This window comes from Xyrauchen texanus, chromosome 4 (genome assembly GCF_025860055.1).
Source record: "Xyrauchen texanus isolate HMW12.3.18 chromosome 4, RBS_HiC_50CHRs, whole genome shotgun sequence".
Lineage (NCBI taxonomy): Eukaryota > Metazoa > Chordata > Actinopteri > Cypriniformes > Catostomidae > Xyrauchen > Xyrauchen texanus.
Window position 1 is genome coordinate 23,260,668 of NC_068279.1, and position 17,101 is coordinate 23,277,768.

A 17,101-nucleotide genomic window follows, 5' to 3' on the forward strand; every position below is an offset into this window, starting at 1 on the left:
AATAAAATCTAAACTGCATTTGGATCCACATCTCCTCGTCTGCCTCGTTGCTCAATCGTTACAGAACGATAGACCCACCATGGATCCAGCGGTTTTACGTGCCAGATACCACCTGCTCTGCCTGAGGCAAGAGGACCGTCTGATTGAGGCCCACGTCCGCGACTTCCTTGGTCTTGCGGCTGTTGCGGACTTCCCGGACACCTCCCTTGTGGTCTTCTTCAGGGAAAACCTGAGTGGCTGGCTGAAGGAGCGGCTGCCGCCGGCATCACGCGGCTGGACTCTCCGCGACTTCCTGGAGCTGACCTTATTGTTGTGCGGCTCCCCGTTCACTGTGGGCCATGCTGGGAAGGACCCTACCTCCCCACCTACTGTCTTCAGCCATCCCAGGCTCTCCCTGTTACGCCTGCCCCGGTCTGCGAGCCAGAGCCCACGCCTGTCACGGTGAGCAAGCCTGCGCCCACGCCTGTCACGGTGAGCGAGCCTGCGCCCACGCCTGTCACGGTGAGCGAGCCAACGCCCACGCATGTCACTGTGAGCGAGCCTGCGCCTGCGGCCTCTACCGTCAGCGAGCCGGAGCCCTTGCCAGCCACGGCCAGCGAACCTGAAGCCACGCTGACCAGGAACAGCGTCCCAGCTTCGCCAGTCGCATCAGCCCGGAGGAAGAGGAGAAGGGGAAAGATCTCTGCTCTCCAGCCTCCGCCTGCCGCAGCCCCGTGCCCTAAACCCCTCTTGGCTCTGCCCTCAGCGCCCAGCGAACCCAAGCCGGTGCATACCACGGTAACCCAGCCAGAGCCTGTCGCCTCAGAAGTCAGTGAGCCAGCGTCTGTAGCCTCGACCATCCCTGAGCCAGCGCCTGTAGCCTCGACCGTCCCTGAGCCAGCGCCTGTAGCCTCGACCGTCCCTGAGCCAGTGCCTGTAGCCTCGACCGTCCCTGAGCCAGCGCCAGTAGCCATGACCGTCCAAGAGCCAGCGCCAGTAGCCATGACCGTCCAAGAGCCAGCGCCAGTAGCCATGACCGTCCAAAGGCCAGCGCCAGTGGTCGCGCCCATCCAAGAGTCAGCTCCTCTCGAGCTTCCCAGTGCTCCGCCTTCCGAGCTTTCCAGAGCTCCGCCTTCCGAGCTCCCCAGTGCCCCGCCTTCCGAGCTTCCTAGTATTCTGCCTTCCGAGCCTTCCAGAGCTCCGCCTTCCGAGCTTCCTAGTACTCTGCCTTCCGAGCCTTCCGAGCTTTCCAGAGCTCCTCCTCCCGAGCCTCCTGGGACTCCGCCTCTCAAGCCCCTCGAGCCTTCCAGGGCTCCGCCTCTCAAGTCTCTCGAGCCTTCCAGTGCTCCGCCTCTCAAGTCTCTCGAGCCTCTCGAGCCTTCCAGGGCTCCGCCTCCTATGGCTCAGCCTCCTACGGCTCCGCCTCCCGAGCCTCCCACAGCTCTGCCCCCCAAGCCTCCTACGGCTCCGCCTCCTATGGCTCAGCCTCCTATGGCTCCGCCTCCTGCGGCTCCGCCTCCCGAGCCTCCTACGGCTCTGCCTCCTGCGGCTCCGCCACCCGAGCATCCTGCGGCTCCGCCTCCCGAGCCTCCTATGGCTCCGCCTCCGCCACCTGAGCCTCCCACGGCTCCGCCTCCCAAGCCTCCTACGGCTCCGCCTCCCGAGCCTCCTACGGCTCCGCCACCAGAGCCTCCTACGGCTCTGCCTCCCACGGCCCCGCCGCAAGAGTCACTCCCGGCTCCACCTCCGAAGCCTCCCTCAGCCTCGCCTCCGACGCCTCCTAGTTCCTTCCCGGCTCCGCCTCTCCCGGCTCCGCCTCCTGGGCAGAGGCGTTTCCAGCATTGAAGGACATCCGGGGCTTAGCCCAGACCATTTTATTTTCACACTAGCAACCACTTCTCTGTAGTCCAAAGCTGGTGAGAGGGTATTCTTTGAGTTTTGCTCTTGCTGGGCCTGTTTCTACAGTTCCTAAATCTTCCACTCTAGTACTATCCTCAACATCCTCTCTCCTCCCTGAATCATCTGTGATGCAAAAGAACAGATACAGCACATAACTTATTGCAAATCAGCTTCAAACAACTAATTCATCAAGTGCTACATATGTCAAATTGTAGACCAATACCATTGAAGAAAATGTATTGGGAAGAGCATATCAGTGGGATTGCCCTTAGATCTATCATGATTCTTGAATTGTCATGTACATTACCATAAAGTCATCACAAAAGAGTAATATTATAGTGAGTAAAGTGAAGTAAAAAATTTTTTTTTATATAAATAATTTATATTTTTTGACATAAATAGTCAAAATGATGTATAAGATCCTAAGTTAAAGAAATACATGAATGACTTTAGTCTAAGTTCATTGACACACCATGGCATCGAACTGTATATAATTCTCCATGTTCATCTGTCAAAATCCTTTCATTAGGATCATTGGGATAAACAATGTTTCACTTTTAACTTTCTCTAAAGTAAAGTGACTGATTAATTGTTACCAGTTTCCATGCCTGATTCTGGCACATCTTTGCTACCCTCAAAGTGTATATTTACTACAAAGTAATATCACAAATACATTTTATGCTAATGCTTATTGGTTATCCTTAGAGAAAACAACACCTGATAAACAAGGAAATCACGCTCCGAACGGGACTCGAACCACGGTCTCCAGCGTGAAATGCGGATGCGTTGACCACGAAGCTTGAAGTCGGTACTGGTGGTCTTGAAGGTTTAGCCTACTGTGGGTGAAAGCCAGCCAGACACAATTATTTTTATACTGTACGAACCCTACACCTAAACCTAACCTCACAAAAAACTTTCTGCATTTGTACATTTAAAAAAAAAAAAAAAACTTTGTTTTGTATTTTTCTTAAGTGATTTGAATTATGGGGACACTAGAATTGTCTTCATAAACCATTATATAAATCATAATAACCTTGTAATTACCAGTTTTTAACCTAAAAACTAGGGATGCACCGAAATTTCGGCCGCCGAACATTTTCGGCCGAAATGGCACTTTCGGTTTTTTGCAGAAAGAGAAAAAAGGCCGAAAATATATACCTCCTCGCCCCGCCCCTCAGTGCTCAGATTTCACTCTGGATCGATCTAGCCCTTATCACAGCGCTACCCAACAAAGGCCGATCATGTCAGCGGTGTGGAAATTCTTCAAAGTTTCTGATCTGCAGTATTTGTTCAGCAGAAATTTCAAGAGATATACATACAGAGTACAGCAAGAGATTCTTCAGGAAAGTGCCCCGATCCACAGCAGTGACACAACTAGCGCAGCTACACCACAACTTGAGACGTATCTAACTGATCTACCCATTGTCAGAAGCAACAATCCCCTTGACTACGGTCGCATAATCAAAGACCGCTTTCCTTTGCTTGCGCGGATTGCACACAGGTATTTATCTGCCCCAAGCACCAGCACAAAGAGTGAGAGACTGTTCAGTGCAGAATCTCATGTTCTTGATGAGCTTTCATTACACTTGTTCTTCACTTGAGGATACATCTGTTGTTTATAGTTGAGGTTGGATTTAGTTCAATTACTGCTGTTTTGCACTGTTGTTTTGCACATTAATTTTAACTTAAAGTGTACATACGTTTACATAAACAGAACAGAGCACTGATCTATATATATAATTCTATATTATAATTATATATAGATCAGTGGAATAGAGGCCCTCTGCCATTCTGTGTTCTGCCTTTTTGTTTTAATTAAAATTACTGTTGCATATTTAAACTTTTTGAAAGATGTTAGCTAAGTTCATTACTTGACTGTTGTTTTGCATATAATAGTTTTCTAAAACTTTACATTATTTGGATAATTGTTAATAAAATCTTTAAAATTAGATTTTTACAGAACTGAATGAAGAATAATATTTATTATAGTTTTTATATATTTTTTGTCCAATTTTGGTGTGTTACTTTCAATAAAAGTGTGATTTATTTTATTGGTTTGTAGTTTTTCAATTCAGATTCATTAAATTCATGAAATTAATGAAAGTATAATATTATTACAATTATACACAAAAAAAATAGGCAAAAAAAGAAGTAAATTTCGATTTCCGTTTCGGATTTCGGCCAAGTGCATCCTGGATTTTTGGTTTCGGTCCAGAATTTTAATTTCGGTGCATCCCTACTAAAAACCTTTCCTCATAAACCCCCCCAAACCCACCCACCTCAACTACCATTGAGATGATGGCGTAGGGTGGTGGCGTAGTGGCTAAAGCACAGGGCTGTTAATCAGAAGGTTGTTGGTTCGATCCCCACGGCCACCACCATTGTGCCCTTGAGCAAGGCACTTAACTCCAGGTTGCTCCGGGGGGGGTTTTCCCTGTAATAATTGCACTGTAAGTCGCTTTGGATAAAAGTGTCTGCCAAATGCATAAATGTAAATGAGATGAACTATAAAGGAACTAACAGGAGAGGGGAAAGTTAAAAGTGAATAACCACTTCAATTTGAGATCCTTCCTCACAAAAAGCTAAACTATGGATTAAATATATAGCACATGTCATACAGACAAACTTTCATTTTTGTCTTAAACACAGCTTCATTGCATCATAAAAAAATTGCATGTCCCATCTTTTGAAAAACTCTAGGGAAAGTGACCCACCCACTGCATTAGATGCAGTGAGAGTGAGTCACTCGCAATGCTTGATATGACACTAGCAGGCAGTATGTTCCACTGAGCCCAACATGCTAATTTTACACACCGCAGTGTCTCTGCTGCCAACCCTCCCTCTGCTCAGCATACACGTGTGGGGTGGCAACAGCTTATTACAATATGAAGGAGTTTGGGTTTGGTCAAAATTAAATCACTGTAATAAGGGATATATGTCAGAGGAAGAAGATGAAAACTGTGTGATATGTGTACGTCATCGAGCAGCATAATTTGAAATTTCATGCCCTCATGACATCATACAGTATTTAATTATCCATAAAGGCTTTAACTATATGCCTTTGCATAACAAATAGCTTGGTTGCAAATTGTGGACATGCATTTAAGTGTATATAAGGGAAACAAACACTAAGGGCTCTATTTTCATGCATCTTTTCCAATTTCATGCCAGTGCAAAGTGCAAGTGGCAGTGGGTGGGAGTGTTTGCATTATTGTGGGTGTATGTGCGCAAACTGTGAACTTTTTTCCTGAGAAATAGGTAGATACACAAAGACTTTTGAAAGCCCCGTCTTAACTCAGCGCAAAGTTTAAACTCAGTTCCTGAATTTGCTGTTTGGAGATTCCACCAGCAGGTGGTAATAAAGTTAATGTCCAAATTCTGAAAATATAGTGGAACATCAAAATTTGTCCCTGACAATCAGAGTATTACAGTATATGAGACTTTTATATGTTTATGACTGTTAATACCAGCCATGATTTGTGTGTGTCAGTAGATGAAAATGATACTGAAAATGATACTTACATTCTCTGTATTTTAACAGATCCTACATCCAAATTCTAATGAGAATCACATTCTCCATGCGTTTGAAAGGAGTGTATCACTGCCATAGAAATATGCCCGATAACCATAAACTACGCAGTTAATGCATAACATCATTTATTCTTCAGTTCATTTACACTGCCAACTTCTTATGAATGTGCTGTCTTGGTTTATATCACTGTTGATTGAGAGAATATATTATATAATAACATGCAGACGGTGGAATAATAACCGGAGAAAACCTCAGAATTAAACTGCACTTAATCCAGCCCATTTGAGCATTGCACGAGTGATTTAGCCAAAAGTATTTGCACCAATACTTAGCGCATGTCTACACAAAAATACCAACCCTCCATGGCCATGCCCACTGACTTTGCGCGTATGACTTATGGCATACTGTTTAAGGCTATCACTCTTAAAATAGGGCCCTAAGAAATGGATTCAAAACAATCATATGGAAAAGCAAAGGCAGGCAGTAAAACTGGGTAAATTTTGCCTGTATGCCTCATTTTTATGAATAAACTTCATAGTTCTCATTTTGAAATTGTAAGGGACATAAGCACCTGTCATTTTTTGGACATTAAAATACTTTCTACTATCCCAGCTTAATATGCAGAGACAAGTAAACCATTCGAGAAAACTGTGGCTCTGTGATGCTATCAAAACATTGCTCTGTTTGTTTGAGCGTTCCAACCAGTCATACACAGCAGCTTTGCCTCAACCAATGGTGTGAGATTGGGGCAGCACTATTTGTTTTTTAGACAAATAAAAGACACACATTACCAGTCACTAGCAAATCAATCAATGCAACTCTATCACAATGGTTAAGACCTGTTTTCTAGAATTCCAGTCGTAGAATGTGTATCTTTATCATGTGCGCAGTATTACATAACAGTCAGGAGTCAGGAGATAGCTAACAGACAGCACTTTAATGTTTATATAAGAAAGTATAAAAAATTCTGTCTGGAATCTGGGATAAAATGGAAATATCTCTAATATAATTATTTATTAAGTTTTTGCACAATTCAGGAACTGATCTTATTCATTCCTCTACATAGTGAGTAAATCACTCGCATATGCAACCAAATGTCATGCTATGCGACTAAAATATGTATTTTTTTAGCCACTGGAGAGTAAATATTCAAATTTATATTCAGAGTTATATTCAAATATTCAGAGTTGTAAAGTGGCAAAGAAGAACTTGAGTGTGCGATCCTTTTACTGAATAAGCAGCGGATGATTAAGAAGCTGGATTCAGCCTTGTCTTTAACAGCGTGTTGTGTCTCAACAGCACGCGCCCTTAAGGAGATTGAACTTATTTGACTGCAGTGGTTCCAGATCTGTCATGATTGCGCTGTCACCATCGCTTTAGTTCAGCCTTGAAATATCACTGACATTGCATTTAACAACGTCAACTCTGACTTTGGTTAAACTTTTCCCCAGACTATTTTCAAAACATTCACCATTTTAAAGCATGGATACAGACCAGTAACGTGCCTGTTGGACATCTGTTAAAAGGTAAAAGTATTGCAAAACTCGAGAGCTTGCCGATTTTAATTTGAGTATGTGTACAATACATATTTGTAAGAATAAGAAAAAGTCAATACATTTTGCAAGTAAAAGTTTACTTTTGCTTAATTCCACGTATTTTGAGTCCGAAGACAAGATTTAGGCACCCCATTTTCATTTCATGTCTCTTTTAAATTTCTTTCTGTTATTTACAGTCAGTTGGTGATCAAAAAGATAAAAATAAACATTGTTTCTAATCATACATTGCATGGATGAGGTAAAAAAACAACCGTGCAACTTCTCTCTTGTTAATGTACACTGCTGTCACAGTCTGTCTCTATGTTTTCTCTAGAATTCTTATTTTGAAGTTTTCCCCTGGATTACATTTCCCATGGAACACTGCCCTCATCAGCCATCTGTTCCCCATCATCCTCACCTGTCTTCCATTCCACCATTAGTTCCGTTTGCGTATACATATACTCCTGTTTTGTTCATTGATTGTCAGTTCTCGCCTGTGTAACACTTGTGTTACTTTGTTGATTTGGTTTATGGCACTCCACATTGTTTTACATCTTCATCTTCTTCATTAAAATGCCTGCAAATTGATCCATCACCTCTCGCCTCTCCTTCATCATCATCACTAACACAATACGTGACAGAAGAACTGACCTAACAAGATGGATCTGCCGGCTGTAAGAATCCTCCTCCTCGAGCAAGGGGACCATCCAGTTGAGGCTGTCCCAGATCCAGAGCCTGTAGCTTCGACCGTACCAGAGCCAGCTCTCGAGGAGCTTATTGTGCTTGATGTGATTCCCACCCTGATTCCCACCCTGACTACTGTTCATCCGCCGCTGGTTCCATCCACCCCCTCTACTCCGCTGGTTCCGTTCAGCACCATGGACTCGCTGGTTCTGTCCAGCAACCTAGCCCTTCCTCTTCCGCTGGTTCAATTCAGCACTTCTTCTTCTCAGCTGGCTACACCCAGGATATCAGCTCCTCCTTCCTCTGATCAAGTCACCAGATTGACCATTGGCCCCGGTGACTTCAGAGGCAAGGGGATCTGTCAACCCTCTGACTCGTCCTTGACCCTTCAAGCCCTGGACTCAGACTCGGCCCTCTGATCCCTCATCACCTCAGCCCTACGTCCCCTAGTCTCCACCCTGGTCAGTCAGCCTATCGGTGTCACCAGGGTACCTCATCCCTCCAGCTCCGCCTTGGTCCGTCGGTCACCTGGCTCCACCTTTGGCTCTACCAGGGATCCCCTTCCCTCAAGCTCCGCCTTGGTCCTCAGTCCCACCAGCTCCACCTTAGTCCTTCGATCCCCAGCTCCGCTTCGGTCCTCCAAGCCTTTGCCGCTACCTCTGTCCTCCTAACCTTCAGTTCCACCCTGGCCCTTCGAGCCATCGGCTACTCTCCGGGCACAAAGTTCCCTGGCTCCACCTCAAGACTCTCATGGCTCTGCCTTCCATGGCTCTGCCCCTCAATACTCTCACGGCTCCACCTCACTTGGCTCAACCTTCCCTGGCTCTGTGCCTTAAGCCCTCCATGGCTCCATCTTCCATGGCCCTGCCTCCCATGACTCAGCATCCCGGGCCTCCTGACCCTGTCCCTCCTCTGTGGCTGCCTCCCAGTTCCCATCCCAGCCATCCAGACTCTACTCCTGGATCCTCCCGAGTTACCTGTTTCCTCATGTCCTTCTCCATCTTAAGGCACCGGGGGGGGGGGTCCTCATCAGCCCCACCTGTCTTCCATTCCATCAGTAGTTCTGTTTTTGTATAAATACCTACTTGTTTTGTTCAGTGATTGTCAGTTCTCGTCCGTGTAACACTTGTGTTAGTTTGTTGATTTGGTTTATGGCACTCCACGTTGTTTTATATCTTCTTCATCTATGGAGTCATCTATGGATTTTTAGGCAGCAATGATTTTGCCACACATCTTTTTCTTTGCAATGCCTACTAATTATTTTGCAACGCTCCTATTAATCTGAAGAGACAGTACCAATTTAGCACTTGTTCTACTGTACTGTATATATCAATGTAAATCAGTGCATATAAACAAACATGTTACAAAATGTAGTAAGTGTAATAAATGTGTAAATACATAAATATTTAAAAGGCACAGTCATACATTGTTAAATATTTTAACTTCACAAAACATGTAAATATTAAAGAATGTAACAAATAGGCGTGTGCTGCATCTACGTAAGGGTTTGGTAAACAAAGAAAATTGCCTAGTAGTTTTGATATAGTTGCACTTAAATTATTATTTTTAAAATAACATTATTAATTTTAATGTCATTAGATTGCAATCTTGTGAATATTTTCACTATTATATATGGTTATATACTGTATAATATATATGATGATGCCCCTTCTCAATGTTTTTAATAGCTTTTTGAGTTTTCAGTTGCATTACGTTTACACAATGTCAAAAGTAAAAAACAAAAAATTAATTGCCAATGGTGATTCTTTCTCCAACGTGTCCATAAAGGCCTGATGTAAGGAATGACCTGGAAAAATCATTACATACAGTATACAGATAAAGTGCTGTACATTCTTACCAATATGATTAACATAACACCATGATAATAGTGACATACTGTACAGCTTTAGATAACAAAGGACAAATGACTTTCTCTCACTCTTTCACTCCCTTTTTCACACACAAATATACACATGCAGTGTTACACTCATATTTACATTCCCCATCTGTCGCGCATGATAATGCATGCGGTTTTGTGACATGGTTCTGTCTGACACAAGGTCACCCATTTCATTCTACCCACAAACGTCATGCATGCCTTTCACATAGGATGTAGCATCTAGTGTGGTATTAAGCCACTTCCTCTGTGTACCGATTATCTGGGAGAGACAGACACCTCTAAAAGGAACCCAGCCACACACACACAGTATACAGTACACAGAACACGTGTCTGACCAGTCAAATCACCCTGAAGCATATAAACAGGCTTGGGGAGTAAAAGATTGCTTGTAACAGCGTTAGGTAATCAGGATACACAAATTAGGTAACTGTAATCTGTTACAGTTACATAAAACATCGTAATCAGATTACAGTTATATAAAAAAAAATGGGATTACTGTCAGGATTACGAGTTTTAATTTCTGACTAAAGAAATAGTGAATTTTCCTGACATAAAATGATAAAATGTTTAGATGAGAGATGGTTTACATGCATGTTCTATTCCTCTCATGATTTTGCATCCATGATCATCATTAACAAATCCAAACTGTACACAGAAATACCAAATTAATTGAAAATGTAATTTAAGTTCTTAGGAAAGAAAGTTAAATGAAGCATTTATCAGATTTGTATCAATTATTGTTGAGAACAGTTCAAATGTCTGGGTAAGGGAGACATTCTGGCAAATGTCACATGTTCAACATTTATAGTAATTAGGAATAAGTAATTGAAAAGACACACTAAAAGTTTTAATCTGTTTTGATCTATTCTTTAAAACTAGATTTTGTTTTCTTTTTGGAATCAAGATTGGAATTATATTTGTTTTATTAGAAATTTTCTTTTTCTGTAGCATACAGAGAACTAGGGATGTGCACGTGTAATGGAATATTTGAATATTCGTTCTCCAATAATTATTCGAATAGTAAAAATACTATTCGAATTTTATGACTGAATATCTGCTGCAATATTATTTCCTTATGTTCATTCAAGCTGAACCTTATGATAAGCCAGACTGATCTTAGAGTGATTTTGGAAACAGTAGATTGATTTTTCTTGAACTGAAATCGTTCTGTGCTTACCAGAATTCGAATCACTGCCCCCAGTGGCAGAAACGGGAAGTGTCCAGATGTTTCCAAATGAAATGACCTGTTGGGCCTCATGTGCTCAGATAGGAGACAAAGGCAGGCCTACCTAAAATCATAAAGCCTGACTGAGGCCTGTAGGAACACGCAGAGCCTGATAACACAGAATCAGTAGCCAAAATCAAACAAAGGGAGTCCAAACAGACTGCAGGTCCAATCAAGTCTTGCTCACTTTACACCTACGTGTTAAATTCAGAAGGATCGAAATTTAAATTCCTATTGGATGAAAAACACCACAGAATGCATTCCTCAACTATGATTTCATGTATAAAAGTAGTTTAAAAGTATAAAAGAGTATAAAACCCTTGAAATTCCTCCTAAGCTTGCTTCCAGTGACAGTTTTCACCACTTCTAGTTGCAGCCATGCTGCTACCAGGTTAGCCTCACTGCTCAAAGGAAGTAACATATGTACCTGAAGTTTGGCAATACCTTCTCAATGTTGATGGACAAGCCAATATTCCACCAAGCATGTTCCATTGAGCACACTAATGGATCCGAAGGAGACTGCTGAGCAATTCGCGTCTCATCCTTTTGCCTGCAGAAGTGAAGGTGGATGTTTTTCCCTCGCTGATTTCTCCACCAACCCGTCAAGAATTAGCCGCTGTACCGCCCACGGACAGAGCGAGGAAACGGCCTCCTGTCATCACCCGAGCTTCGAGGAACCGAGTCAGAGTCAAACGATGGTTGAACACACATTCTACCCGTGTCCTCACGCAACTCAAGTAAGAGGCTTATGTCTGGGTAGAGATAGATTATTATAGTGTGTTATTCTTGTGTATCAAGGTTACTGCTTGTACAGTTTACGGACCGCCGAGTCTGCTCATTGCTTCTAATAATATTAAAAGTATTACTGTAACTTAGTGTTACCACAAATGAGATTTCCATGTTGTCGTCCAACCACGTTGGGCTGTTTGTGCATTTCCCCCATCACGGGTGAGACCGGCACACTGAGTTTATCCATTAAAGTACCAACGACCGTGGCGGACGGATTACGAGCTGCTCACCAAATCTCTGAATGATAAAACTAATGGTTGCCGTCTCTTCCGAGATCGCTAAACCGGCTTTGGTGCCGTCAACCTGTTCTCTCTCTCTCGTTCTAACCGCACACACACACGACCCCTCACAAACACACCCACACACATTTGGCAAACAGATAATTGCTGAAAGAAACCAGCTTTGTTCCTAAGTTATCGTACCAGCGGAGACACGCTTTAAACAGGCAGACGCCATTAACCAGTCTCTCCGCCCACATTCGCGGCCACATTCTCTGGTCAGAAACCTTGAGTGACGTACTCTCCATGAGACCCATGGCCGACATTTTGTGCACTCCTTCTCTCCTTATACACACACATACACCCACACACACACACACACACACACACACACACACACACACACACACGTTGGTCTACCTATCATTATGAGGACTTTCTATAGACATTATGATTTTTATACTGTACAAACTATAGATTCTATCCCCTAAACCTAACCTTCACAGAAAACTTTCTGCATGTTTACATTTTCAATACAACATTGTTTAATATGTTTTTTAAGCTATTTAAATTATGGGGACACTAGAAATGTCCTCATAAACCACATTTATAGAATGATACCCTTGTAATTACCAGTTTGTAACCTAAATTTTTTCCTTGAAAACCACATAAACATTCCCACACACACACACACATACCCTCCTCTCATGTATTATAGGCTTAGCTGTTACCATATTTAATCATGTTATTTTTGTAGTTGGAAGTCGGAAGTTTATCGATTGCATTGTATTGATTATTAATTAATATTACTGCATCAATAAAATTTGTTATACCTTAAAGAGTAGCGTTTTGGTATTGTTCTGCATGCACCTTTGCCTAGAGCTGGTAGGGGATGTCAATGTTCGAATTTAAGCCTTCATTGTTTTCCTTTTAAATGTCCATGTTCTACAGAATTCCTGAAGGAAGGAAGCCCCAACAGACCACAGACGGACACCTAAAGCAAGCTGTTTTTAGCTTTAAAGGATTTAAGACAGTGAAGAGGAATGCATATTTTAATTCTAACCCCAAACACCAACCCCTTAATGTCTGAAGGGACATGCCAGTTGTCAGTAACTCTGCATTGGGGCCGATGTCAGGGTAATGGAACATTCTGAAGCAACATGCCGAATTCTCATGTGATATTGCTGGATCAGCTACTACCTTCCAGGAGAAGACAAGTGCTTCCCAAGTGCAGACTGAACAGGTTAAAGCATTAATTTCTTCCTAAGAACACTAGGAGCAGTGTTCAGTAAGGTTCTGAGAGTTGTAAAGGTTGTGCAGAATGTGATGACTGGGGCTAAATAATTGTTTCACAATGGGTTGCGTGTGAATGGAGGGTTATAAGTGATACAGATTGGGTTGTGTGTATTATGTTGTGTGTACTGATGCTGCTGTGACTGACGTGAATTTGTGTTTTTTAACACAAATTGAATTCTAAGGGACTAAAGAGACTAATAAACGTATAATATTCTAATATGAACAGTCTTATTAAAAATTGTGAATCTCGAACACACGATCGGAGTCATTAAAGTCTAATTTAATACAACAGACCTCACCACAAACTTATAACAGAAGGAATTAAACAGCAGTCACTCACTGCACAAAAATGCAGAAGATGAGAAAATTGTATTAGAAGGGGGGTTAAAAATGAGGAGGAGGAGAAGGGGGATATAAAGAAGAGCTCAAATAAAATAGTCCTCACCAGTTCAACCGATCCATAGTGTTTCCGGCTGAACTCTCCTCTCCTACACCCCAGATCCTCTGAAGCTGAGCTGCAACACAGAGTATACAACCATTCACACTGATTTCATAAAGGTTAACTTCACACAATAATTATGCTTAGCAGGAATTTTCAAATATTTTGATTTCTCACAGTTTTAAGACATGCAAAATGTTACTGTGGTTAACATATTTACAATTATGGATGCAAATGTACATGCAGCAAATTAGAAAATGTGAGTTTTAAATAGAGTTAAACAGCATTTTTCTTTAAAGGTGAAGTGTGTAATTTTTCAATGTTAATACTTTCTTCTATCCCAGCTTCATATGAAGAGATAACTATACAGTAAATAAGCCATTTGCAGGTTGATTTACCAGAAAAATTAAAACACAGTGTGTCTGAAGCGCTATCATAACATTGCTCTCAATCAGACCAACACAGGCATAAATGTGGGACAACCCCTTTTTTACAACAGGCAGATGGAGGGAATCCTCAAGAATCCGGTTTGAAAATAGTCATTACTGTGCAGAAATTGCATACTTCACCTTTAAATAACAAAAACCTGCATACTGAAAACTAGAGGCCCCGCCCACTCCAACACAGATCTCTATGATGTCGCAGACTGTCACTTATTTGAGTAAAAACAACATGAACAGTGATTCTGCTGACAATAAAACTGCACACATCTTCCCAAAACCTCAAAAAAGCTCTCTCCTATTGAAAACATTTCACAAGAACACCATAAAGGCATTTATAGGCTAATGCAGCTCTTAACAGACATTCAGTACAGTACAGTCAGAAGTTTTTTTTTCATAATATTTGCTTTATCGAAGCATTATCTTGCCTGACTCAGTTTAAACAATTTAAATGCTGAGCTACATGAACACTTACAGCACAAATATTACAGTTATTTCACTTCAAATGCAATGTAGCCTAAATAGTAAAAATAATTCATGTGAGCATAAGATGAGCGTACACTTTCGACTAAGTGTAAGGACTATCATTATGTTTCCATTAGTGCCGAATGAAGCTTAGAATTGCTTTACATAACTGACAACAGCATATAAAGTGAATATATGTGGTGATGTGCAATATTTTAATTGTACATTTCTAATCATTAGCTTGCACATGCATTCTTTGAAAATATATGTAGCTATAGCAGAAGTTAAACAAAGATGCTTTATGCACCTCTGCTATGCACCATGAAATGGCTCTCATGTGATTTGATGGGGGGGGGGAGGGGATGGACATTCCTTTGGTTAATTGAAATTTTGTTAATGTTGACTTCAGAAATGACCTCATAATTCAGTCAGAATGACCCAGTGGGGTTTAAACTCAGTTACTAGATTCATATCTTATTTGTTAGAGAGCATTTGAAGACAAACTGCACACTGCAATTCTGAAAAGCAAAAAAGGAGTGGCCATTATCGTTTGATGATGTACTGAGGCATGAGGCTGCAGCAAAGCTGCTCCACTAAATTCAAAATCACATCCCTGGAGGAAACAATTAACAGCTGAAGACATAAAGACATCTTAAGCGCCAAACCAGCTTATCGCCTCATTCATATGCCAAAAGGACCTTTAACCTTGATTGTTGATCACAATTATGTTAAATGGTTCCATTAAAATAAACCATAATCTAAAAGATTTTATCATTTATGTTGGTAAATAGTCGTGTTTGCAACAATGTCACAAAAACATGAATGGAGAAACAAATATTATAATGATGATGATACTAGTTGTGCTCCTGTAGATGATGTTTGTGATTACAATAATAATGACAGCAACAGCATGAAATAATTATCATGACCATTATCCTCTAGTGATATTACAGACTAGAAGATGTTCAATATTATTCACAGTACTCACTCCTGTTATGCATCTGCTACATTAATTTAGTGATAATGATCTTTGCATGATATCATGTTTGCTATGACACAGAGCTCAACTCCTTTTCAGAGTGTGCATCTCCGATGTCTTGCTTCAAGAACTAACAAAAGGTTACAACTGACGTTGAAGACAGCCTCGACAAAGGTCTGACACCGCAATCATTAAGTGCACAATAGCTCTCTGAGCTCCAACTTTCTCATTATGTGCCAACACTGCTGTATAAAAAGCAGTAGAATTATAAAAATAGATTAAAATGACCAAGCCAACACTAACTGAAGAGAGCTCAGAGAACTTTCCTATGAGAATTATGTGTGATAAAATAATTGTGAGAGATCACTGGAGGAATAAAAGCCAAATTTGTCCAATTTCAATTAAACCTGAACCTTCTTTCAAAGAGTGGATTGAACTTATGGTTACTAATGTCTCACACAATCAAATACTATCAAAACAACAAAGAGTCCACTACTACATTTACGGGGGTTTTTTGGGTTTTTAAAAGAAGAGTAGAGATAATTTAGCAGCAGGGAAACCAAAATACGTCTTTACACATGGTTTGTATTGTAGTGATGGGTTTTCGCGAACGAGTCAGCTCTAGGAGCTGACTTGCATATCAGAAGAGCCGAATCTATTTATAAAAATATTAAAAAAATTAAGATATGAATAATCAAAATATTTAAATGATTAGAATTAACTATTTCAAAGAACAAAAAAATTAATTAAATAATATAGGCCTAAATGCTCGAGCGCACACATTCGTTCTGACTGTCTGCTCAGGCTAACAGCCTCACCTGTTGTTCCTGTTAATCAGACACGCAGTGTCAACCAATGAACCAAAGATGCGTGAGGGAGGGAGGAGCCAACTCACTCACAGACACAGGCGGTGTCTCGTTTCGTAGGCTGCGTGCTAGGTAGGACGCATCCTTTGAAGGCTGCAGTATACCGAGTGTCCTCCTTTAAACAAGCCTCATTTAAACGAGATGGCCTTCGTAGGACAAATGGAAACAGAACGTAACATGGTTGCTATAACAGCACACAACTCTTTAACAAGCGCAAGCACTTTGAGTGAGAAGGGAACAAAGTCCCTCTGGAAGGGTGAGTTATAATGATGTAAAGAGAAATTAATATAGATTTTACAGGTGTACTTTTAGTCTAATACTTTATTTTAATTATATATTAATATAATTATACATATTATATACTCTTCACCCATCTACTGGGGTAATTCAACTTGGAAATTAACATTCCTTGCGTTTGAACATCATATTTACGAGTGAACTGGTGTCATTTTTTTAGACATTTCTGTCGAAGCAAAGAATTGTTGATTGCGAATTCCCGTGAAAGAAGGTCGCATTCGAAAGCTGCATTTGAAGTGTCCTATTCGCTTTTCTGAAATGAGACCTCCGGAGACAAATGTGACCTCTGGAGGACGCAGCCTTCCAAACGAGACACAGCCACAGTCACACAATTAGTAGCCAAGAAGAGAGAGCAGCCGAGGAGAGAGAGGAAGGACATCTGTGACAACAACAGCTGGAAAGTGGAAAATTAGTCAGAAGCACAGTAGCATTTGGATGCATTTTAATAATGTAGACAATTTTAGAGCACAATGTCAAAACAAAATCTCATATAAAGCCGGTTCTACGCATAATCTATGGCATATGCGAACTGTGCACCCTAATAATTGAATCAGAATT

General features: G+C 41.4%; 1 protein-coding gene across 5 annotated transcripts in view; it reads right to left on the reverse strand.

Annotated features, from left to right (window-relative positions):
* Window positions 1–17,101, reverse strand: part of LOC127636741 (GTPase-activating Rap/Ran-GAP domain-like protein 3) — a 140,670-nt gene that overhangs the window by 94,045 nt on the left and 29,524 nt on the right. For all 5 annotated transcript variants that reach the window (XM_052117475.1, XM_052117448.1, XM_052117441.1 and 2 more), the window contains exon 2: window positions 13,503–13,572. In XM_052117475.1, coding sequence (XP_051973435.1) covers window positions 13,503–13,572 — 70 coding nt within the window. The remainder of the gene's footprint in view (window positions 1–13,502; window positions 13,573–17,101) is intronic.